The sequence below is a fragment of the Amblyraja radiata genome, chromosome 34 (genome assembly GCF_010909765.2).
Source record: "Amblyraja radiata isolate CabotCenter1 chromosome 34, sAmbRad1.1.pri, whole genome shotgun sequence".
NCBI classification, from domain to species: Eukaryota; Metazoa; Chordata; class Chondrichthyes; order Rajiformes; family Rajidae; genus Amblyraja; species Amblyraja radiata.
Genome location: NC_045989.1, coordinates 21,105,330 through 21,130,145, shown reverse-complemented (window position 1 = coordinate 21,130,145; position 24,816 = coordinate 21,105,330). Strand labels below are relative to the sequence as shown.

The window sequence follows — 24,816 nt, the reverse complement described above, 5'->3', positions numbered from 1 at the left end:
AACAAAATATTGTTGACAGAGTTACAGTTCACTTTATAACTTCCCAGAGCTTAAGGAAAACCAAGAATGGATCAAAAATATAGCAAGTCCGGCCTTGTTTTTTTCATAGAGGCATAGAGTCAGGTAACAGGCCCTTCGGCCCAACTTGCCCATGTTGACCTAGGTGCTACAGCACAGTAACAGGCCCTTTGGCCCAACTCGTCCATGTTGACCTAGGTGCTACAGCACGGTAACAGGCCCTTCGGCCCATCTCGTCCATGTTGACCTAGATGCCCCATCTAAGCATCTGAGGCCAATGGAGGCCATTGCAGAGAGGAATAGCTGGAGCATGTTGTAGCTTAACAGTCTCACTGTCAAACTTTCCTCAGACATATTGGCATGAAAACAATTAACAAGGCTGATTATTTAAAAAATAAATCCATGCCTCCATAAAGTAATGACTAAGTGAATCATTACAACATAATCTTCATGTGGCAACTACCCTCTGAGGATCAGGCCCACCAAAGTATATTTGGCGATTATGTTTATCACACCTGCAGTTTGCATTTATTGTCTTATCCATTAAGATAATTGACTTTTTTCTTCTCAAATACAGTAGATGAAGCCAACTCATCGATGATAAATGCAAAGCATATTAAAAGTTGACCATCTGGGTTAGTTTTGCTTTAGTTCCAGATAATAGGTAACATGAAAATCCAAGATTAAACTGTGCGTAGATTAAACTGTTTAGTTCCGATGTTATTGAATTGAGTTCTTAAATGTCTAGACAGATATAGAGTTGTGACTGTGGAATTCAAGCCTATAAAGTCTATGGTGATATCAAAACAGGCCTCCATTGAAGAAACACAATATATAAATAACCCTGGTCTAACCCTGGTGGACAGCAGCCTGTTTAATTATAAAAATCCAAGAATGAGAAATTGTAAAATGTACAGCTATGTTTTTAAAGATGGCTTGTTGAGGATCAGTACTATGGTTGCAAGCATTTGCGTGTGTTTAATTGAATTTGGATCTGCTAAATCATCTTTCGATTAGAGCTTGTAAGAAGATGATTTGCGGCTGTTTTAAAGCTTAACGTGCAGACAGCAGATCAGGTTGAGTTTAATCCCTTTTAATCAAGTGGACGCAAGGTTTAAATTATTGTGGTCTGTGTGTACTGTTTCATGCGTCTAATAAAGGCGTTTGTTTCCTCAATGGATTTGATCTCGAATACAGACAGCACAGGATATTTCTGCATATATACTTAAGATAAATGCCAAAGTATCGCGCACCAACCACCAACCTGGACACACTGCAGCAGAGCCACTGTCGTGCCGCTGCCGATCGGAACGCCTGTTGATGTTTAGTAGAGAGTAGAGTGTTTAATTTGTTCATGATATATGTATTTTTATTTCTATTTATTTTTTACTGCACACTGAATGGACACTGGCTGAGCAACGTTTTTTTGTTTCCTCTGGGTATGTGAGTACTCAGGAAAATGACAATAAAGATATACTATACTATACTATACTATACTATACTATACTATACTATACTATTTTCATTGCAATATGTTTTAATTAGATGTGGTGTTACATGTAGCAATCATAAATGATAAGCCATACCATTATACTGCCTCATTATACATTATACTTGCATTATACATTATACATTATACTTGCCTCATACTGTGTTTTGTATTGAATTCTGTCTTTACTTTGTGTACTAGTCATGTCTCTACTATTTATTTCATTCCCCTTACATGTTTTTCCTCTACATGCTCAATTTTTGTAAGGTGTCCTTGAGACTCTTGAAAGGCGCCCATAAATAAAATGTATTAGAAACATAGAAACATAGAAATTAGGTGCAGGAGTAGGCCATTCGGCCCTTCGAGCCTGCACCGCCATTCAATATGATCATGGCTGATCATCCAACTCAGTATCCCGTACCTGCCTTCTCTCCATACCCTCTGATCCCCTTAGCCACAAGGGCCACATCTAACTCCCTCTTAAATATAGCCAATGAACTGGCCTCGACTACCCTCTGTGGCAGGGAGTTCCAGAGATTCACCACTCTCTGTGTGAAAAAAGTTCTTCTCATCTCGGTTTTAAAGGATTTCCCCCTTATCCTTAAGCTGTGACCCCTTGTCCTGGACTTCCCCAACATCGGGAGCAATCTTCCTGCATCTAGCCTGTCCAACCCCTTAATATAATAATAGTATTATTATTATTATTATTATTATGACACTGATTAGAGCTACACATGTTTGTATATGCTAAAACTGATAAGGTAATGAGTGCGTGTCATTTAAATAATTCATATTTTTTTTAAATAAGCTTACCAAGGCATTCTAAAAGATGCTGATATTCTTTTACGGATGATGATGATACGTTATTGTCACATGTGCCTACGTGCTAAGGCACAGTGAAAATCGCTGTTTTGTGTACAATCCAGTAACATCATAGTGTAGACAAGCACAAGCATAGATAAGTCCAATGGTGCAATAATTGTAGTGTAACAGTAGACCTCACCGAGACTAGTACACAAAGATTCGCCACGTTTCTGGCGCCCACAAAGTTTCACAGCTCATAAGAGTGAAGTCTTATCTTGGCTTTCAAGGCCTGTTGTCACGGCGACACAGATCCTCTCCTCCGTCCGCCGCCATCTTGCAAATGGCCCTTTTTCCATCGCCGACTCCCACACTCCACAAAGACGTACAGGTTTGTGGGTTAATTGGCTTGGTATAACTGTAAATCGTCCCTAGTGTGTGTAGCATAGTATTATGTGCGGGGATCGCTGGTCGGCACAGACTCGGTGGGCCGAAGGGCCTGTTTCCGCGCTGTATCTCTTAACAAAACTCAAACTAAACTAAAGAACGGTGATCCCGCGGCACTGTCCGTGGATTTGAAAGTTACTCCCAATTAAATGCTTAAGTGTGAACAGCAGGTTCTTTATTCATTATTTTTCATGCATAGAGCACGATTTGGGGAAAACAAGAAGCTTTTCTAATTCCTTATTATGTCCTAAACGAATACTTCTCAACCTACTTATCAGTTTTTGTCACCCTGCTACAGGAAATATGTCATTAAACTGGCTCAGAGTGCAGAGAAGTTTCATGAGGATGTTGCCAGGACCGGAGGGCATTGCTATATAGGGAGATGAGCTAAGCTAGCAGCATTTTCCTTTACCCTGACTCTCAGTCTGAAGAAGGGCTTTGACCCAAAACGTCACCCATTCATTCCTCCTATCTAGAGATGGTGCCTGTCCCGCTGAGTTACTCCAGAATATTGTGTCTCCCTTTGTTGTAAACTAGCATCTACAATTCCTCCCTACACAGCTACAGTGGGCAGAATCTTCCTTGGAGTGCAGAAGGCTGAGGGGTGATATTATGGAGATATATAAAATCTTAATAAGAGTACATAGGGTGACCGCACAGTCTTTTACCTAATGTAAAGGAATAATGAACCAGAGGACATAAGTTTACGGTGAGACGGGAAAGATTTTATAGGAACCTGAGGGTTAACTTTCTCACACAGAGGATGGCGGGTATATGTAATGAGCTGCCAGAGAAGGTAGTTGAGGCAAGTATTATAACAACATTTGAAAGACGTTTAAACAGTTACATGGATAGAAAAGGTTTAAAGGGATAAGGACCAAATGCGGGCAGGTGGGACTAATGTAGATGAGGCATCTTGGTCGGCAAGGACGGGTTGGGCCCAAGGGCCTGTTCCTCTGCATGGTTTAATTATCAGGGTTCCATCCCTACCTCCAGCATCAGTCTTTGTGGTAGAGCGAGCCATGACAAATAAGGTGGATAATTTTTTTAAATTGGATATCTAGGTTTTAATTTTTGAGGTTTCAGTACCCTGTACTGATGTGCACTGTCCCAAAATAGTTAAAAACTAGATTTCCAATTTGTTTAAAAAATTGTTAAAAATAATATATATTAATCATATTAGGCAGGCCTGTAAACTGCTCGACTTTTCCTTTTTGATTTCACTTTTAATTTCAAGTTTTTGTGTACCTTGTGTGTTGTGACTGTCGGCAGACCAATTCCCCACCTGGGATGAATAAAGTTTAATCGGATCGCATCGTATCCTTTCACTCAGAGGGTGGTGGGTATATGGGAACAAGTTGCCAGAGGAAGTAATTGAAGCAGGGACTATAACAATATTTAAAAGATACTTGGACAGGCACACGAAGCGGAAAGGTTTAGTGGGACAAGGGTTGGAAAGAATGAATGAATTGGGCCGAAGGGCCTGTTTTGGTGCTGTTTGACTCCAGGAACTCGGCCTCTTTTTGACTGAAGGCAACCATCGGGTACGTACCTGTCTACGAACAGAATTCTTTGCCTTTTACGTTTGCCATTTCCATCAAAGTTGTGGTGTTGAAAGGCCGAACAACTCCAAATGGATTCATTCAACACTTAAGGCACACAGATATCAGTCCCACAGCACAGTCGAAACACTTACTATAATTGCAGTGTTTGAAGAGCCCATTCAATGCCACAATATTGTCGTTAACTGCTTTTCTTTTTCTATCATTCCTTTTAGGTTGAGCTTTATTAGTGTCAGGTGGACCAAGGTACGGTGAAAACCTATGCTTTACATGCCAAACAAATCAGATAATACAATACATACATGCAATCAAGTCAAGCACAAATACAACAGATGGAACAAAGGGGAAGATACTGAATGCAAAATAATAGTTTGCAGCCGAAATGGACACAAAGTGCTGGAGTAACTCAGCAGGTCAGGCAATATCTCTGGAGAGCCATGTTCTTTTGTGTATTCACCAGCATCTGCAGTTCTTTGTTTCTGTAGAGGATTCAAGAGGATTTCAGTATAGGAGTAAAGAGGTTCTTCTGCAGTTGTATAGGGCTCTGGTGAGACCACATCTGGAGTATTGTGTACAGTTTTGGCCTCCTAATTTGAGGAAGGACATCCTTGTGATTGAGGCAGTGCAGCGTAGGTTCACGAGATTGATCCCTGGGATGGCGGGACTGTCATATGAGGAAAGATTGAAAAGACTAGGCTTGTATTCACTGGAGTTTAGAAGGATGAGGGGGTTTCTTATAGAAACATATAAAATTATAAAAGGACTGGACAAGCTAGATGCAGGAAAAATGTTCACAATGTTGGGCGAGTCCAGAAGCAGGGGCCAGAGTCTTAGAATAAAGGGGAGGTCATTTAAAACTTTTTCACCCAGAGAGTTGTGAATTTATGGAATTCCCTGCCACATAGGGCAGTGGAGGCCAAGTCACTGGATGGATTTAAGAGAGAGTTAGATAGAGCTCTATGGGGCTAGTGGAGTCAAGGGATATGGGGAGAAGGCAGGCACGGGTTATTGATAGGGGATGATCAGCCATGATCACAATGAATGCCGGTGCTGGCTCGAAGGGCCAAATGGCCTGCACCTATCTATATTACTAAAAGTCTGTTCTTGACCGATTTTGGCCATCTGTGCTGCGATTCCGAGAGAACGCCGCCACCTACGGCCGTCATTTTTGGCCACCTTGCTCAGAGCCCCCCTCCGCCGCATGTGTGCTGAGGATTTTTCCCGTTGATTAAAAATGACAGAGATATTAATGTTTTTACAAAATTCCCCATTCTCTCTGCTGCCCCCGCTGGCGGCAGGGGGGAGGGACTATAAAACCAGGAAGTGGTGTGCCACACAGTCTCTTCAGGATGGAGGAAGGCAGAGGGTCACGTTTCTCTGAGCTGTGAATAACACTGAACACATGTTTACTCAAATGTAAGTGCCCTTAGTGGTTCTAAAATGCTTGCAGAATGTGTCTATTGGTTCTAAAGCTTGCAAAAAATGTCTCTATTGGTTCTAAAGCTTGCAAAAAAATGTCTATTGGTTCTAAAGCTTGCCAAAATATGTCTATTGGTTCTAAAGCTTACAAAAAAAGTCTATTGGTTCTAAAGATTGCAAAAAAAATGTCTATTGGTTCTCAAGCTTGCAAAAAAATGTATATTGGTTCTAAAGCTTGCAAAAAATGTCTATTGGTTCTAAAGCTTGCAAAAAAAAATGTCTATTGGTTCTAAAGCTTGTAAAAAAAAGTCTATTGGTTCTAAAGCTTGCAAAAAAAATGTCCATTGGTTCTAAAGCTTGCAAAAAAATGGCCATTGGTTCTAAAGCTTGCAAAAAAATGACTATTGGTTCTAAAGCTTGCAAAAAAAATGCCTATTGGTTCTCAAGCTTGCAAAAAAATGTCTATTGGTTCTAAAGCTTGCAAAAAATGTCTATTGTTTCTAAAGCTTGCAAAAAGTGTCTCTATTGGTTCTAAAGCTTGCAAAAAGCTTCCCTTCCCCCCCCCCCCGGTTGGCTTGGCTTGGGTGTGTCTTGAAATTGAAAGGCACTACTTACTGCAAATGGTGGCATGAAGTTGAAAGGCACTACTTACTGCAAATGGTGGATTGGTTGCTTTGGCTTGAAGTTGAAAGGCACTACTTACTCCAAATGGTGGCTTGGGTGTGGCTTGAAGTTGAAAGACACCACTTACTGCAAATGGTGGCATGAAGTTGAAAGGCACTACTTACTGCAAATGGTGGATTGGTTGCTTTGGCTTGAAGTTGAAAGGCACTATTACTGCAAATGGTGGCTTGGGAGCTTTGACTTGAAGTTGAAAGGCACTACTTCCTGCAAATGGTGGCGTGGGTGCAATGGCTTGAAGTTGAAAGGCATTACTTACTACAAATGGTGGCATGAAGTTGAAAGGCACTACTTACTGCAAATGGTGGCTTGGGAGCTTTGAAGTTGAAAGGCACTACTTCCTGCAAATGATGGCTTGGTGTGGCTTGGGTGTGGCTTGAAGTTGAAAGACACCACTTACTGCAAATGGTGGCATGAAGTTGAAAGGCACTACTTACTGCAAATGGTGGCTTGGGAGCTTTGGCTTGAAGTTGAAAGGCACTATTACTGCGAATGGTGGCTTGGTTGCTTTGGCTTGAAGTTGAAAGGCACTACTTACTGCAAATGATGGCTTGGGTGTGGCTTGAAGTTGAAAGGCACTACTTACTGCAGATGGTGGCTTGGGTGCAATGGCTTGAAGTTAAAATGCATTACTTACTGCAAATGGGGGCGTGGGTGCTTTGGCTTGTAGTTGAAAGGCACTACTTACTGCAAATTGTGGCTTGAAGTTGAAAGGCACTACTTACTGCAAATTGTGGCGAAGTTGAAAGGCACTACTTACTGCAAGTGGTGGCTTGGTTGCTTTGGCATGAAGTTGAAAGGCACTACTTACTGCAAATGGTGGCTTGGGAGCTTTGACTTGAAGTTGAAAGGCATCTCTTACTGCTAATGGTGGCTTGGGTGTGGTTTGAAGTTGAAAGTCACTACTTACTGCAAATGGTGGCTTGGATGCAATGGCTTGAAGTTGAAAGGCACCACTTACTGCAAATGGTGGCATGAAGTTGAAAGGCATTATTTACTGCAAATGGCGGCTTGGGTGCTTTGGCTTGAAGTTAAAAGGCACTACTGTAAATGCACTTACTTCCTGTTTGCACTCTATATTGATTTTAAATAAAACGCTACCACTTACGGCTGTGATTTTTGGCCATCTTACTCTGAACAGGTGCAGAGAATTCTTCCCATCAATGAAAAATGAAAGTGTTATTAGTTTTTTTTTAAATGTTGAGAATCTCTCTCCTGTCAATCACTCCATGGAAGCCACACCTTTTCCGGTGGGGGTGGGGAGGGGTTATAAAACCCGGAAATGTGGGTGTGGCTCAGTATCTGCAAGATGGAGGAGGGAGAGGTCACGACTCGCTGTCTTTAGTGGCTTTGCACCCTACTTCAAATGGTATGAAACTGCACTTGAATTTGGTGGCCTTGCACCCTGCTAGAAGTGGTAAGAAACTGCACTTGAATTTGGTGGCCTTATACCCTGCTTGAAATAGAATTTCAAGGATTAGCCGTGAGTCAACTACCAGCCCACCAGCCGTGAGTGAGTGAGTTGCCAGCACAACAGGCTTGATTGACTGAGACGCCAGCCCAAGAATCCATTTGGCGCACAATTTGCATACTAGCCCTCTGGAAACCAGTCCCTTCAGCCCACAACACCCATACTAGCGCTCCAGAAAGCCCCCCCCCCCCCCCCCCCCCAACTGGCCACCAATATTAGAATTGGTGGAGAGGTGGAATATTGCGTTGGATGACCAGCCCTCCTGTGTGATGCTGGGACCCAACGGGTCCCACTTAGTCTAGTTTTCTATGTTTCTATGTAGTTCTCTGCATTACCGCGCATCAGTTCCACAGTCTGAAGAAGGGTCTCGACCTGAAACATCACCCGTTCCTTCTCTCCAGAGATGCTGCCTGTCCCGCTGAGTTCCTCCAACATTTTTGTGCCTGAGATTGGTATCAAGTGTGGAGGGGATGATGGTGTTGCGCGCCGAGCTGCAGTCGGTGATGATACAGACAATGCTACTGAGGTTTCCTTCGATGAGTGAGCGCTTGTCGATGTTGAGGGCAGCCTCGGGCACGATGTTCCCACGAGTCAAAGGTTCGGGAAAAAGGCTGAGAGGAGAGTCGGGAAGCGATGGGCAGAGAGAGCTAAATGTTCACTGCCAGCCCTCAGTGGACATTTGGAGACTTGCAAAAGTTTCTCCTTTACTTTAGACTTTAGTCTTTAGAGATACAGCATGGAAACAGGCCCTTCGGCCCACCGAGTCCACACCGACCAGTGATCATCTCCTGCTCCCATGAATTTTTTTCCCTTCAGAACGGGACAGTGGCAGAGCTGGTAGAGCCACTGCTTCACAGCGCCAAAGACCCAGGTTCGATCCTCGGGTGCTGGCTGTGTAGAGTTTGCACGTTCCCCCTGTGACTGCGTGGGTCACCTCCGCGTGCTCCGGTTTTCTCCCACATCTCAAAGAAGTGGGGGTTTGTAGGTTGATTGGCCTCTATAAAATAGAAATGTGTCTAGTGTGTAGGGAGTGGATGAGAAAGTGGGATAACATAGTTGGCGTGGACTCAGTGGGCCCAACAGCCTATGTATCTCTAAACTAACTAAACCCCCACCCTAGTTGGCAAGTAACACCCGCATTTCTTTCCCCCACCCCCTCTCTCCCACCCTCCCCCACCCCAGGCATCCTACTAGTTCCACTGTTCACATCCTTGTGTCCCTGTCGTCAGTACATCTTCCCCAGCCAACAATGGACCATTGTGGACTCCACCCTTCCTGATGTCATCAGTCGCCGGCCCTGTTTTCTGGCCTTTTCTATCTTTCACTCTGAAGAAGGGTCCAGACCCGATACATCACCTATTCCCTTTTATCCAGAGATGCTGCCTGGCCCGCTGAGTTACTCCGGCATTTTGTGCCTATCTTAAACTAAACATTCCACTGACTCACATGGTTGATTGTATATGGGTCAACGTGTGATGAGCGTTTGATGGCACTGGGCCTCTGCTCGCTGGAGTTTAGAAGGACGAGGGGAGGACCAGTGAATGGTGAGAGGCCCGGATAGAGTGGATGTGTAGAGGTATTCCCACTAGTGGGAGAGTCGAGGACTAGAGGTCATAACATCATAATTGAAGGACATTCCTTTAGGAAAGAGATGAAGAGGAATTTCTTTAGTCAGAGGGCGGTGAATCTGTGGAATTATTTGCCGCAGAAGGCTGTGGAGGCCAAGTCAATGGACATTTTTAAGGCCGAGATAGATAGATTCTTGATTAGCACGTGTGTCAGGGGTTATAGGGAGAAGGCAGGAGAATGGGGTTCAGGGGGAAAGATAGATCAGAGATGATTGGATGGCAGAGTAGACTTGATGGACCGAATGGCCTTATTCTGCTCCTATCACTTATGAACTTATCACAATGCTATTTACATATCCTGTTCTTGAGTGGCTCCTTATACATCAAAGGAGACATGGTGGAGAGAGTCAACGACTTTAGGTTCCTGGGAATAAACATCTCCCAGGACCTCAAATGGCAAATGAACACCGTCACTCTCTTGAAGAAGTCTCATCAGCGGCTGTATTTCCTGAGGTCTCTACGGAGAGCTAACGTCTCACAGCCGCTGCTGCTGTCCTTCTATCGATGCGCCGTGGAAAGTATCCTCTCCTATGGAATCCTGGTGTGGTTTGCCACCTGTACTGTGGCTGAGAGGAGGGCGCTGCAGGGAATTATAAAAACTGCGCAGCGCATTACAAACGCTAACCTGCCCTCCTTGGATGACATATACAAGGCCCGATGCTTCCGCAGGGCCATAAATATCAAGAAGGACACATCCCACCCTGCCAACCACCTTTTTACTCTGCTACCCTCGGGGAGGCGACTCAGGTCTCTGCAGGCTCGCACCGGTAGACTAAAAAATAGTTTCTACCCATGTGCGATAAAAGAGCTTAACTCCAATAGTGAACACTGGGAAGCAAGAAGTAACTTCGAGGAATACCGCTAAATTCTTTTAAACTTTTTAAAAAATGTATCTATTATTTTACTATTAACTGTACATATGTGTATTGGTTGTCGTGTTGTATTTCTTTTAACGGAGGAGAAGCAAATGGAATTTTGTTGCTCAGTTTTGTGCAATGACAATAAACATATTCTATTCTATTCTATTCTATTTTATCCCATTTCCTGTTCCTTTAAGCAGTCGCCTACAATTAGTAATTCTGTCCCCTAGTGCGGAATAGAAACTTTCTCTTTTGTTTAATTGCTGCTTCCTGTGTAGATATGATAGCTCTCTGTACACCCACCATCTCTCCCCCACTCTGGAGTCTTGTGGTCCTGTGGTGAGTCTCATCGATCGACAATGCTGAGTAATTGGATTTAAGAGTTTCTTCAAACCACATTGGCATTCATTACTATCCGTTTTGCCAGTTGCTGCGTATTTAGCGGAGACAGTAAGCCAGCCCCAGTATTACTGTGCGGCACGGTGGAAAACAGAGGTGAGGGTAGGGCGAGTGATAGGTGGATACCGGTGTGATTGCCAGCTGGGTGGAGTAAGTGACAACGGTTAGAGATAAAAATGAGACCAAAGGGGGTCAGATAAGGAAAGAAAAAGAGGAGTGAAAGGTAAAGCCGGAGGGATGAGATACGAGTGGAAAGGGATAAATGTGGACAAAGGCTCTGCTGTTTTTGCTGCCTTGCCTTATCATGAGAAATCAGTGAAGTTTGTACGAATAACGGCGCCTAAGTTACATGTGAGGTAATGTTTATGTGGTAAACTGTGTACTTTTGCAACTGTAACAAAGTTTGCAAAGTTATTGGACAAAACACAAAGTGCTGGAGGAACTCAGCTGGTTAGGCCGCATCTGTGGAAGGAATGGGCAGGCGACATTTAAGGGAACTTACTCCAGGTAAAATAGTTCTTTGTGCAGATGATGAGTTGATGCACGGAAGGGCATGGAACAATCTTTAAAAGATGACCTCCCAACTTTGATACTTAATATACTGCCTGATGGACGTCAAGTACATGGATAGCAAAGGTTGAGAAGGATCTGGGCTAAATGTGGCCAAGTGGGACTAGATGGGGCATCTTGGTCGGCTTGGACCAGTTGGGCCGAAGGGTCTGTTTCTGTGCTGTACGACTCTATGACTCAGTGGAGTTTCTGTCAGGAATACGCGGTGTGTCTAGCCAGGCTTTCTCAGCTCGGTGGCCTTGAGACAACCTTCTGACTGGTCCTTCTGGCACTTTAACCTTCATCGGTTTTTGGTACATTGGCCTTCAACAGTCAGAGTATTGAGTATAGAAGTTGGAGGGTCATGTTGCAGTTTTATAAGACATTGTATTTAGAGTATTGTCTTCAGTTCTGGGCACCATGATATAGGAAAGATGTTGTCAAGCTGGAAAGGGTGCAGAGAAGATTTACGAGGATGTTGCCAGGACTAGCGGGTCTGAGCTTTAGGGAGAGGTTGAGCAGGCTGGGACTCTATTCCTTGGTGCTCCGGAGGCTGAGGGGTGATCTTATAGAGGTGTACAAAATCATGTCAGGAATAGATCGGGTAGACGCAGAGTTTCTTGCCCAGAATATGGGAATCATGAACCAGAGGACATAGGTTTAAGGTGAAGGGGGAAAGATGAGGGGTAACTTTTTCACACAAAGTGTGGTGGGTGTATGGAACAAGGTGCCAGGGGAGGTATTTGAGTCGGGGACTATCGCAAAGTTTCAGAAACATTTGGACAGGTACATGGATAGGACTAGTTTAGAGGGATATGGGCCAAACGCGGGCAGATGGGACTAGTGTAGATGGGACATGTTGGTTGGTTTGGGCAAGTTGGGCCGAAGGGCCTGTTTCCACACTGTATCACTCTATATGACTGGGTTTCTATTTCTCAATGGAGAATGGGCTGGATATTGTATCCCTCTGTAGTTGCTAATCATTCATCTGGAAAACCATGCGTTAATTAGTAGACTTTTATTTTACACCTTTGCAACTATATCTTGGATCTATTCCTTTAAATAACCAAAGGGATTTGATTAGTTGGTTGTCTGCATTTTAATATACTCGGGTATAGTGGGTCTCTTTTAAAATTGACTCAGCTGAGATCAAATACATTGTTTTCCTTGCGTAGATTCTTTTTAATTCACTGTAGTGTAATTTGTCACCATTAATGTCAACTCTGTGAAACAAACTCTGTTTCCTTGTCAGTGTAATGGTAACTGATCATTTAAAAGTGAGGTTTTTAGCTTTCAGTTCCACATCTGTGTCTCTACATATGAAAAGATCGAGAAAGAGAGAGGGAGAACGAGAGAGAGATGGGGAGAGAGATGGGGAGAGAGATGAGAGGGCTAGAATGAGAGAGAGGGAGAGAGAGCAAAGGACAGAGATAGAGATCATGAGAGAGAGAGAGAGAGAGAGAGAGAGAAAAAGAGGAGAGAGAAAAGAGAAGAGAGAGAGAGAGAGAGAAGAGAGAAGAGAGAGAGAGAGAGAGAGAGAGGAGAGAGAGAGAGAGAAAAGAGAAGAGAGAGGAGAGAGAGAAAAGAGAAGAGAGAGGAGAGAGAGAGAGAGAAAAGAAAAGAGAGAAGAGAGAGAAAAAGAAAAGAGAGGAGAGAGAGAGAGAGAGAGAGACAGACAAACAGGCACAGAGAGAGATGTAGACAGACGGAGAGAGAGAGAGAGAGCGCAAAAGACAAACAGGCACAGAGAGAGATGCAGACAGACGGAGGGAGAGAGAGAGCATATGACTCGTTGTACTCCTCTTGTCTCACCTACACAGTGACTGTCCACAGGTTGGTTGATAATGGGATTGGTAATAGATACACATGACCATTGGCCTTAACGTATCAGTTTTATTTTCATATGTCATGGAGCTGTACAGCATGGAAACAGGCCCTTCGGCCCACTTTGTCCACAGGGCTAGTCCACTTTGCCTGCATTTGGCCCATATCCTTTTAAACCCATCCTAGTCATATATCTATCCAAATATATTTTAAAAGCTGCAATTGTACCTAGTCTACAGCTTCCTCTGGCAAATCGTTCCAGATATGGACTACCGTCTGAGTGAAAAAGTTGCCTCTGAGGTCGCTCTGAAATCTCTCACCTTAATCCTGTTCCCGCTACTTTTGAAATCATCTAGCTGAGGAAAAAGACTGTGAACATTCACTGTATCCATGCCTTGTACACCTCAATGTCACGCCCCAAATTTTTACATCAATTTCAGGGTGAACTTTAAATATTCTCAATATCTTATCACATTTGGGTGTGTAGGAATATCAGCTTCAAATATAATTAAATATGCGGTCATATTCAGTCTTACTTGGCATGAGTCGAGAATGTTTAATTGTCTTGTGTACCGCAATGGAACAATTAAATGATCAGTTATCAGTCATTTTTTAAATCAGTTTTATCAGTTGAGTTTATTCACACATGTACTGAGGTACAGTGAAAAGCTTTTTGTCACATGCTAGCCAGTCAGCGGAAAGACAATACATGATTACAATCAAGCCATTCACAGTGTATTCTTATTTGGTGGAGTAATACAGGCTCATCATTGCAACAACTCTCTAACAAATGTACAGCAATCAATAATATGATAAATTAATAATCAGTAATACATAGAGCATCAAACAGTGCAACACTTTTGGCCCTTTGGCCCACAATGTCCGTGCTGAGTTGATGAAAGACATCATCATTATGTACAAAGAAATGTATACTTTTTTTAAAGGTTTGTGATAATTGTTTCTTTGGTTCAAAAAGGAGTAGAGGGATGTAGAGTTGGCATAACATGGAACAGTGCAGAAGAGGAGCAGGCCCTGTGACACATAATGTCTGTGTCGAACATGATGCCAAAGTTCAACTACTCCCCCTCTGCCTGCACGTGATCCATATCCCTCCATTTACTGCATATCCTTGTGTCACTTTAAAACCTTCTTCAGGTACATATCACAGGGACGACAGATGGCACAATGGGCTAAGTGTTCGGCTGGCAATCGGAAGGTAGCCGGTTCGAATCCCGCTTGGAGTGCATACTGTCGTTGTGTCCTTGGGCAAGACACTTCACCCACCTTTGCCTGTGTGTGAATGTGTGTGAGTGATTGGTGGTGGTCGGAGGGGCCGTAGGCGCAGATTGGCAGCCACGCTTCCGTCAGTCTGCCCCAGGGCAGCTGTGGCTACAGAAGTAGCTTACCACCACCGAGTATGACTGAGGAGTGAATGAATAATGCGATGTAAAGCGCCTTGAGTATTAGAAAGGCGCTATATAAATCCCATCCATTATTATTATTACTATTGCATCTGCCTCCACCACCACCCCAACAAGTGCGTTTCCAATACCCACATCTCTGTGTGAAAATAACACTTTCCCTGGTCATCTCCTCTAAGCGTTACCCCTTTCACCTTAAAGCTCACCCCTTTAGTCTTTGACATTTCCACCATGGGTGAAAATACTCGTGAATCAGACCATAATAGTACAAAAGAGAAGTGCAACCAAAAACACAGTCCCTGCTAGATCGTAATTCAAGCAAGACATAACAGCGATGGCATTTTACGTACTAATCCTGAATATCATGTTAATGTTGGAATGTATTAATTGCCAACCAATATTTGCTTCATCTCCATCTTCTTTACTTTGGACTTTACAGAAACAGCGCGGAAACAGACCCTTCGGCCCTCAGTGTCCGCGCCAACCAGCGATCACCGTGTACATTAGCGCTATCCTACACACTAGGCACAATTTTACAACTTACCAAAGGCAATTAACCTACTTTGGAGTGTGGGAAAAAACCCAGAGCACCCGGAAAAAAACCCACGCGGTCAAAGGGAGAATGTACAAACTCAGTAAATACAGCACCCGTAGTCAGGATTGAACCCGGGTCTCTGGCGCTGTAAGGCAGCGACTCTACTGCCGTGCCACTGTGCCGCCCCTAACCCTTTGACATTTCCTCACTGAGAAGGTTCTGACTGTCTACCCTATCTATGCCCCTCATAGTTTTATATAGAGGTATATAAAATAATGTCTATGTCAATAGCAACTGTAACGCTGTGTTGCCCATCAACCTATTACTTTATCTATTTAAAGTTTGTGGGCAGCATGGTGGCGCAGGGGTAGAGTCACTGACTTACCGGGCCTACAGATTTCTCCAAGATCTTCGGTTTCCTCCCACACGCCAAAGACGTACAACTTTGCAGGTTAATTGGCTAGGTATAAATGTAAAATTGTCCCTAGTGTGTGTGTAGGATAGTGTTAATGTGCGGGGATCGCTGGTCGGTGGTAGTCAGTGGGCCAAAGGGCCTATTTCCACGCTGTATCTCTACATTAAACTGAACTAGACTAAATTTCTTCATAAAATAGCCCAGCGCCACAATCTTTGTTGCTCACAGCTAAGATTGTTAAGATGTTAAATGTTTGTGAAGATGTTACGTGTTTTTTATTACTGCCGTCCATCTGGAGTTTTATCTTTTTATTGCGTTGCAGCTTCAGCGAACACGGTGACACATGATGGCAACACAGGCTTGGCAGAGCACCACGGGGCCCAGGAGGTGGCTGATGGATGTGCCATCGAAGTGTCTGACAGTCCAGGTGAAACCCATTGCAAGATAGCTGGGAAATGTAGAGTGATGACTGTGATATGGAGCTGGGGCGGCAGGGTGGCACAGCGGTAGAGTTGCTGCCTTACAGCGCCAGGGTCCCAGGTTCGATCCTGACCATGGTGCTTGTCTGTAGGGAGTTTGTACGATCTACCAGTGACCTGCCCGGGCTTTCTCCGATACCTTCTGTTTCCTCCCACACTCTAAAGATGTACAGGTTTGTTAGCTAATTGGCTTGGTCTAAATGTAAATAGGCTCTAGTGTGTGTAGGATAGTGTTAATGTGCGGAGATCGCTGGTCGGTGTGGATTCAGTGGGCTGATGGACGTGCTGTGTCTCTAAACTAAACTATGTGGCTGTGGAAGGAGAGAGGGCCTTGGGGTGGAAGATTTCAACCTTCACGTGGTCCGCCCTGTTTCGACGAATGCAATCAACCCAGCGTGCACAATCAAATAGAACAAGTTGTCCTACAACTTTAGGCTGTGCACGCCATACGCAAGAAGAAGAAGAAGAGAGAGAGCCTTGCCAACTTCGTGACTGCAGTAACCAACCACACTCACTCCACATGTTACAATGTTTGAGAAAGAACTGCAGATGAATGCTGGAGAAACCTCACCCGCTGAGTTTCTCCAGCATGTCTGAAGAAGGGTTTCGGCCCGAAACGTTGCCTATTTCCTTCGCTCCATAGATGCTGCTGCACCCGCTGAATTTCTCCAGCATTTTGTGTCCACCCACATTTGACAATGTTTAGCTGTAATTCTCGTGTAAGAATGAACTGCAGATGCTGGTTTACACAAGATAGACACCAAATGCTGGAGTAACTCGGTGGGTCAGGCAGCACCTCAGAAGGAAAGGAAGAAGGGACGTTTCTGGTGAAGCTCCGACGTCTTCAAAACCTCCGTCTGATGAAGGGTCTCGACCTGAAACGTCACTTAATCCTTTCCTCCAGAAAAGCTGCCTGACCCGCTGAGTTACTCCAGCATTTTGTAGGTTCAGAAGGTTAATTCCTGGGATGGCGGGACTGTCATATGATGAAAGAATGGAGCAACTGGGCTTGTATTCACTGGAATTTAGAAGGATGGGAGGATATCTTATAGAACCATATAAACTATTAAGGGATTGGACACGCTAGATGCAGAAATCGTGTTCCCGATGTTGGGGGAGTCCAGAACCAGGGGCCACAGTTTAAGAATAAGGGGTAGGCCATTTAGAACTGAGGTGAGGAAAAACTTTTTTGTGAATTTGTGGAATTCTCTGCCTCAGTAGGCAGTGGAGGCTGATTCAGTGGATGCATTCAAAAGAGAGTTAGATATATCTCTATGGGCTAGCGGAATCAAGGGGTATGGAGAGAAGGCAGGAACAGGGTACTGTTTGTGGATGATCAGCCATGATCACATTGAATGGCGGTGCTGGCTCGAGGGGCCGAATGGCCTACACCTGCACCTATTGTCTATGTATCTTCAACCTATAATTCTTCACGTTTTTCAAAGGAAAACTCTCTACACAATTTCCCGCCTTGTTTCTATTCTGCATTCGGGATTGGGGGGTGTTTGTGTAATTATTTCTTCACTTGCTTTCTTAAGTTTCCAGGGTAGTCGATTCTTTTTATTTTTGTAGTTTGATACAAAATGCTGGCGAAACTCAGCGGGACAGGCAGCATCTCTGGAGAGAAGAAATGGATGACGTTTCTGATCGAGACCCTTCTTAACACTCGACCCGAAACGGCACCTATTCCTTTTCTCCAGAGAGATGCTGCCTGACCCGCTGAGCGACTCCAGCATTTTGTGCCTAGCTTCGGTTTAAACCAGCACCTGCAGTTCCTTCCGACACATTTTTTTTGTTGTTGTGTGATTCGCTCTCTCTGAGGCCTGTCAACTGAGCTAAGAGGCTTCCAAATCTTGCAGCCAGCTCTGACAGGGCAGCTGAGAACAGTCCCCTGATCCATCTCACTGGAGAGTTGCCAAGATGTGATTTTCAGCGGAAGGGTGCGGTTCGAAACCCCTGAGGTCACACTCTCCTGCCCAGATTGGACTCGTGGCACCAGGATCATCTTTCAGCTACTCCCTTCAAAACCAGACGCCTGGGGAGTTTGACACCTGCCTTACTGCTGAGTTTTGTGCCATAGTCCTGCACTAATCCTTTACCTGGAACTGCAAACTAATGGTGCGGTTCTGAATGAATGGTGGACTTAGTGCCCCCTTATTTTTTTCATACAAATCTGTAATCTTTCATTTCGTGCATTGTCAGTCGAACATAATGATCCCAACACAAATATGAAAGGCGATTCTCGGGCCCAGCTAATCTGATGTTTGAAAATACAAATTATTGCTTTTTCTTTGGCGAGCGGACATTCCCACGTCAAAATATGTCTTGCTTTGTGAGACTGAAAGCCTCTTGAGACTTCACCGCTGGTCTCACTGGCTTCCATCGAGAATATGTGGCTTTGTTGCCATGGAGACATTGTATTTCCTGGAGAATTGTTAATATTGATCGGTGGACAGGAGTGAAGGACGCGGGCATGAGGTGGGGGGAGGGGAGGAGGTCAGGATAGAGAGTGACCACAGGCCGCTGGTGGGGATGTCAGCTGTAGCGGCGAAAACCCGTGCAAAAACACACACACACACACACACACACAAAGGGGTTTTCTGATTCCTCACGATTGTGTCGAATCGTGCTCTAACGGGGGGGTGGGGGGGGGGGAACTTGTTAGCTGCTTGTTGTGTCAAAAACTCTGGCGTTTGCCCAAACACAGCTGTCTGCAGCATTCCTGCTTGCAACATCAGGAATTTTTCAACAAAGAACCCCAGCCCATGAATTATGTATGGCTGCACCTCGGAGCACGGTGCTGCCGAGAAGAAATTAAGATAACTCGAAAGAAAATGCCAACTGAACCAAAAGTGACTGAAACTGCCCTTTTAAAAAAAAAAAAAAAAACTTGGACGAGAAGTAGAGAATTTTCACCCCCAAATTTCAATTTGACTTATTCTATTCCACTGGCTGATTGCTGTGTCATGTTGTGTTCACCTTAACACCACAATGTTTGCTCAGTTTTTCTGCAGAGTTCTGCCTTTTATTTACTTTCAGACTAATTGCTCCGGCTTCGAAACATGCGCACTATTGCAGCAGGGAGTCCGGATGATGTACTGAAGGCCTGCATTTGTAACAGCGGGAGCTATGCTTTATCCTTTAGTTTAGGTGTATTATTGTCACGTGTACCGAGATACAGTGGAAAGCTTTTGTTTGCGTGCCACACAGTCAAATCAGACAGTACAAAATTAAGTCAAATATGTGGTGTTTTTTGTGTGCTGTATTTAGTTTAGATTACTTTAGAGATACAGTGCGGAAACAGGCCCACCGAGTCTGCACCGACCAGCGATCCCCCACACACTAGCACTATCCTACACACTCGAGGGACAATTTTACATGTCCACCAAGCTCATTAACCGACACACCTGTACGTCTTTGGAGTGTGGGAGCAAACCGAAGATCTCGGAGAAAACCCAAGCAGGCAGTGGCGGACTGGGCCTAAAAATATTGGTTGCCAGGTGATAAAGGGGGCCCACTTGCCATCGGGCAAGCTGACACTCTGGACAGTCCGCCACTGCACGCAGGTCACGGGGAGAACGTACAAACTCCATACAGGCTCGAACCCGGGTCTCTGGCGCTGTGAGGCAGTAGCTCTATCCCTACTCCCCCGTGCCGCCCTATGTGTTGCAGAACCAACCAACGCTTCCTTTTGATGGTATCAAACAGGAACGAAGACTTGTACATGAAATACATTGGGTGTATGGAACAAGCTGCCAGAGGAGGTCGTTGAGGCAGGAACTGTGACAATATTTATAAGACACTTGGACAGGTACCTACTGTAGATGAGAAAGGTGTGAAGGGATAAGGCCAAGCGTGGGCAGATAAGACTATCTTAGATGGGACATCATGATCAGCATAGATAAGTTGGGCCAAAGGGCCTGTTTCAGTGATGCATAAATCTATGACCGAAATATATTCTACCCTACCGTCAAAAATACTATGAAAGGGCGACTCATGGCGCAGCGGTGGAGTTTACTACCTCACAGCACCAGGGACTTAGGTTAAATCCTGACTACGGATGATGTCTGTACGGTGTTTGTACGTTCTGCCCATGACTGCATAGGATTTCTTCAGGTACTCCAGCTTCCTCCCACACTCCAAAGACGTACAGGTTTGTAGATTAATTGGTTGCGGTAAAAATTGTAAATTGTCACTATTGTGTGTAGGATAGCGTTGGTGTGTGGGGGTCGCTGGTTGGGCCGGACTCGGTGCGCCGAAGGCACTATATCTTTAAAGTACAGTAAACTAAACTAAACAATGATGTTCACATCCCAGAAACAAGGGCACAAATAAATAAAAATGATCATTTGACATGTTTGCTGTGGCAAGCATTTTAAAATAAGCCTGGGTTCCCACTATCAGAATCTGTCACAAAGCAACGTTGAGAACAAATGGCAACCAAACTCCCAGTACAATTCCGACTGTTGGTGATAGATTCTGCTGTTGTCATGGTGTTTGGCCGATGCGTTATGTCTTGCCTTTGGGAGTAACGCTACAATTGGATACTCGCTTGTGTCTTGCCTGCATTTCCTGACCATCTTCTCCTCCGGGAAAACAGAATCATAAATTATCCTCTGCTTCTCCTGATCAGAGAAAGGAGAAGTCAGCGGTTATTAGCACGATCGGGAATTTATCTTTAGACGTGGGGCGCGTGAGGAAGGTTTAACACAAACAGGCTTCTTTCTCACCAAAAGGTGCATTTACCAATCTTGCTCCACCCAGTCGAATGCTTCCTTCAATCGGAGCACGGAGTGGATGAAGAGGCCATGTTGAGTTTAGTTTAGAGAAACAGGCCCTTCGGCCTACCGGGTCCGCGCCGACCAGCGATCCCCGCACACTAACACAATCCTGCATGCACACACTAGGGGCAATTTACTATTATGCCAAGCCAATTAACCTACAAATCCACACGTCTTTGGAGTGTGGGAAGAATCCGGAGCTCCCAGAGAAAACCACACAGGTCACGGGGAAACGTGTAAACTCCGTACAGACAACACCCGAGGTAAGGATCGAACCCGGGTCTCTGGCGCTGTGAGCCAGCAACTACCGCTGTGCCACTGTGCCGTCCTTTTTATGAAGCCCCCCACTACCACAAACTTTGTAGCCGAGTATCCTGCATTTCAGGACATCCCAGGCATCAGTTCATCCATGTAATGTATAATATAAAAGTAGTAATAAATCTAACAAATTGAGTGGCACGGTGGTGGAATTGCTGCCTTACTGCACAAAGTTTGTACGTTCTCCCTGTGGCCTGCGTGGGTTTTCTCCGGGTGCTCCCGTCTCCTCCCAAATTCCAAAGGTTTTTAGTTAATTGTCTTCAGTAAAATTGTAAATTGCCCCTAGCGTGTATGATAGTGCCAGTGTGCAGGGATCGCTGGTGGTGGGATAACGTTGGAGGTGACTGAACTGTCGTAGGATGATGTGTTGGATGAGGAAGCTGGTGGGGTGAAGGGTGAGGACCAGGGGACTTTTACCCTTGTTCCGTCTAGTCCACATAACTGTGGAAGTGGGTAGGTTTGAAGTCGACGTCGGTGATGGAGACAGATCAAGGAAGGGGAGAGAGGTGTCGGAGATGGTCCAAGTGAATTTGAGGGCAGGGTGGAAGTTAGGGGTAAAGTCAGTGAAGTAGATGAGGTCTGCACGGGTGCAGGAGGCTGCCCCAATGCAGTCGACGATGCGATCGAGGGATTTGCGGGAACGTGCCAGCATACTCTTGGAACACGGGATGTTCGACGTAACCAATAAAACGGCAGGCGTAGCTGGGGCCCTGGGGAGAGGGAATATTTATTGGCTGGATTATTTTTCTGGAATTGTCGTGGTCAGGAAGGAACAGGCAATGAGGGCGTTCCCAAAATAAAGGGAACAGCAGGTGAAGGTTAAGAGCTGAGGCATGGAAAGACATTTGGAAAGTGACAACTAATGGGCTTAATAGCTTATGTATGGATTGTTAATACACAGACTCAGGACACTAAAAGCTTTACATTTTTACTGAAGCTCTTACTAAATGCAGAACATTCCATTGATGGAACACTCCTGCTCATCAACGTGAGCAGAGATTCACCTCAAGTTCACCAGATCGGTGTAAAAGTAGTGCTTCATAATGGCAGATATTTATACACCTGCATAGGAGATGTGTATTTGGACAGTGTGCATTAGGCCAATTAAGGTTTTAATTGAGAATCCGCTGGGTTAGAATTCTGCAGTGAATGAGACACAGCGTATTTTGTGCTGTAGTACAAGACTTATCTGGTGTAAAATGATTGGTTTAGTTTGGGGAAACAGTGTGGAATTAGGCCCTTCGTCCCACCGAGTCCACGCTGACCAACGATCACCTGTACACTAGCTCTACATTCTCCCAGTTTCACATCCTACACACTGAGGGCAATTTACAGAAGCCAATTCATCTACAAATCTGCATGTCTTTGGGATGTGGGAGGAAACAGAACAACCCAGGCACCTCCCATTCTCCGTGCAAACAAAGTATTTGTCCTGTACATTCTCCCTGTGGGGTTTCACCGAGGTCTTCATTTTTCCTCCCACACTACAAAGGCGTACAGGTTTGTAGATTAATCGGCTTGGTATAAATGTAGAATTGTACCCTAGTGTGCGTAGGATAGTGTTAATGTGCGGGGATCGCTGGTCGGTGCGGACTCGGTGGGCCGAAGGGCCTGTTTTCGCGCTGTATCTCTAAACTAAACTAAACTAAACCAAACTGAACACAACACTCCAAAATATGGAACTGAATGTACATTGGTTATCATGTCGGTAAGCGCAACTAAAAGTTTAACAATTGATTTATGATTCCTGCAGATAGTCTGCGAGAGTGGCCTATGTCCAGGATCTGTTTTTGCAAAGTTTGCTGAAGAGACAGAACAAATCCTCTCAGGTCTAATGGCCAGTTCTTTGATGGAGTACAACCTTGCGAAGACAATATGGTGGAAGCTCTCAAGATGGTCAGCCCTGACTCAATGTTGTATAAAAATTTAGAGTTGTTATATCTGGAAGAAATAATAAAATACTGTGATCACGTAACCATGTGTAAAGCATCGAAAGGATTTTCAGAGCAATTCTTGAATTCGGCCCAACTTGCCCACACCGGCCAACATGCCCCAGTTACACTAGTCCCACCTGCCTGCGTTTAGTCCATATCCCTCCAAACCTGTCCTATCCATGTACCTGTCCAACTGTTTCTTAAACGTTGGGATAGTCCCAGCCTCAACTATCTCCTCTAGCAGCTTGTTCCATAAACCCACCACCCTTTGTGTGAAAAAGTAACCCCTCAGATTCCTATTAAATCTTTTCCCCTTCATCTTAAACCTATGTCCTCTGGCCCTCGATTCACCGACTCTGGGAAAGAGACTGTGTGCATCTACCCGATCTATTCCTCTGAATGATTTTATACACCTCAATAAGATCACCCCTCACCCTCCTGTGCTCCAAGGAATAGAGACCCAGCCTACTCAACCTCTCCCTATAGCTCAGACCCCTCTAGCCCTGGCTACATCCTTATAGATGGCTTATATTCTTTGGTTAAGGTATGTAATAAATCTGAGCTGATATTTATTGATAATAGAAGTTCTGGAGCTTTGTGTTTTTGAATCGCAATCAGTCATATTCAAGTTTCTTCCGATATGTTTCCAATCTTATATGTGATGAAACTTGAAAAAACTACAGCGGAAGGTATTGATAATTTGAGACCTCAAATATATATTTGACATGAGGGAACTGAGCAACTTCAGAAGAAGGCAAATAAACAGAAATCTCCAGCTTAAGCACACAGGAGAGAATGTTCAGAATTGATTACATGGGATTAGTTCAGTTTAGTTTAGAGATACAGCGTGGAAAAAGGCCCTTCGGCCCACCGGGTCCATGGCGACCAGCGAACCCCACACACTTACACTATCCTACACACACACACTCTAGAGGCTATCTATAATTATACCAAGCCAATTCACGAACAAATCTGTACGTCCTTGTTCTGTGGGAGGAAACCGGAGATCCCGGAGAAAACCCACGCAGATTCCGGGGAGAACGTGCGGACTCCGTGCAGACAGCGCCCGTAGTCAGGGTCGAACCTGTGTCTCTGGCGCTGTGAGGCAGCAACTCTACCGCTGCACCCCTAATATAATGGAGGTGGAACCCTTGACATTTGGATTCAGTGGGGAAGGGGAGCAATTGAGCAATGTTTTATACCATAAATAAGACTAGCAACATGGAAGAATAATACTCTTTCATATTCTTAATTAATATGTTTTCCTGCAATATTGTTAATTAGTTCCTTTCTTGTAGACAAAAAGGTGCCGTTGCACACATTGTTCCTTGCTGTTGATGCATGTAGAGCGATTTCAACCAGTGGGAGAGTCTAGGATCAGAGGTTATAGTCTCAGAATAAAAGGACGTACCTTTAGGAAGGAGATGAGGAGGAATTTCTTTAGTCAGAGGGTGGTGAAGCTGTGGAACTCATTGCCACCGATGGCTGTGGAGGCCGTCAATGGGTATTTTTAAGACAGAGATTGACAGTTTCTTGATTAGTACGGGTGTCAGGGGTTATGAGGAAAAGACATGAGAATGGGGTTGAGACAGTAAAATAGATCAGCCATGATTGAATGGCGGAGTAGACTTGAAACCTGACTAGGGGAAACATCCTCTCCACATCCACTCTATCCAAGCCTTTCACTATTCACTAAGTTTTAATGAGGTTCCCCCTCATCCTTCTAAACTCCAGTAAGTAGAGGCCCAGTGCCGTCAAACGCTCATCTTATGCTAACCCAATAAT

The 24,816-nt window shown here is 44.6% G+C and overlaps 1 protein-coding gene across 1 annotated transcript in view; it reads left to right on the top strand.

The window, feature by feature from the left end:
* The window catches only part of wdr72 (WD repeat domain 72), a 132,131-nt gene extending 109,045 nt beyond the window's left edge, over positions 1-23,086 (top strand). Inside the window, exons 18-19 of the mRNA XM_033050108.1 lie at positions 15,842-15,946; positions 22,851-23,086. Of these exons, the coding sequence (XP_032905999.1) occupies positions 15,842-15,946; positions 22,851-22,903 (158 nt within the window). The 3' untranslated portion in view covers positions 22,904-23,086. The remainder of the gene's footprint in view (positions 1-15,841; positions 15,947-22,850) is intronic.
* Positions 23,087-24,816: the final 1,730 nt, after the last annotated feature.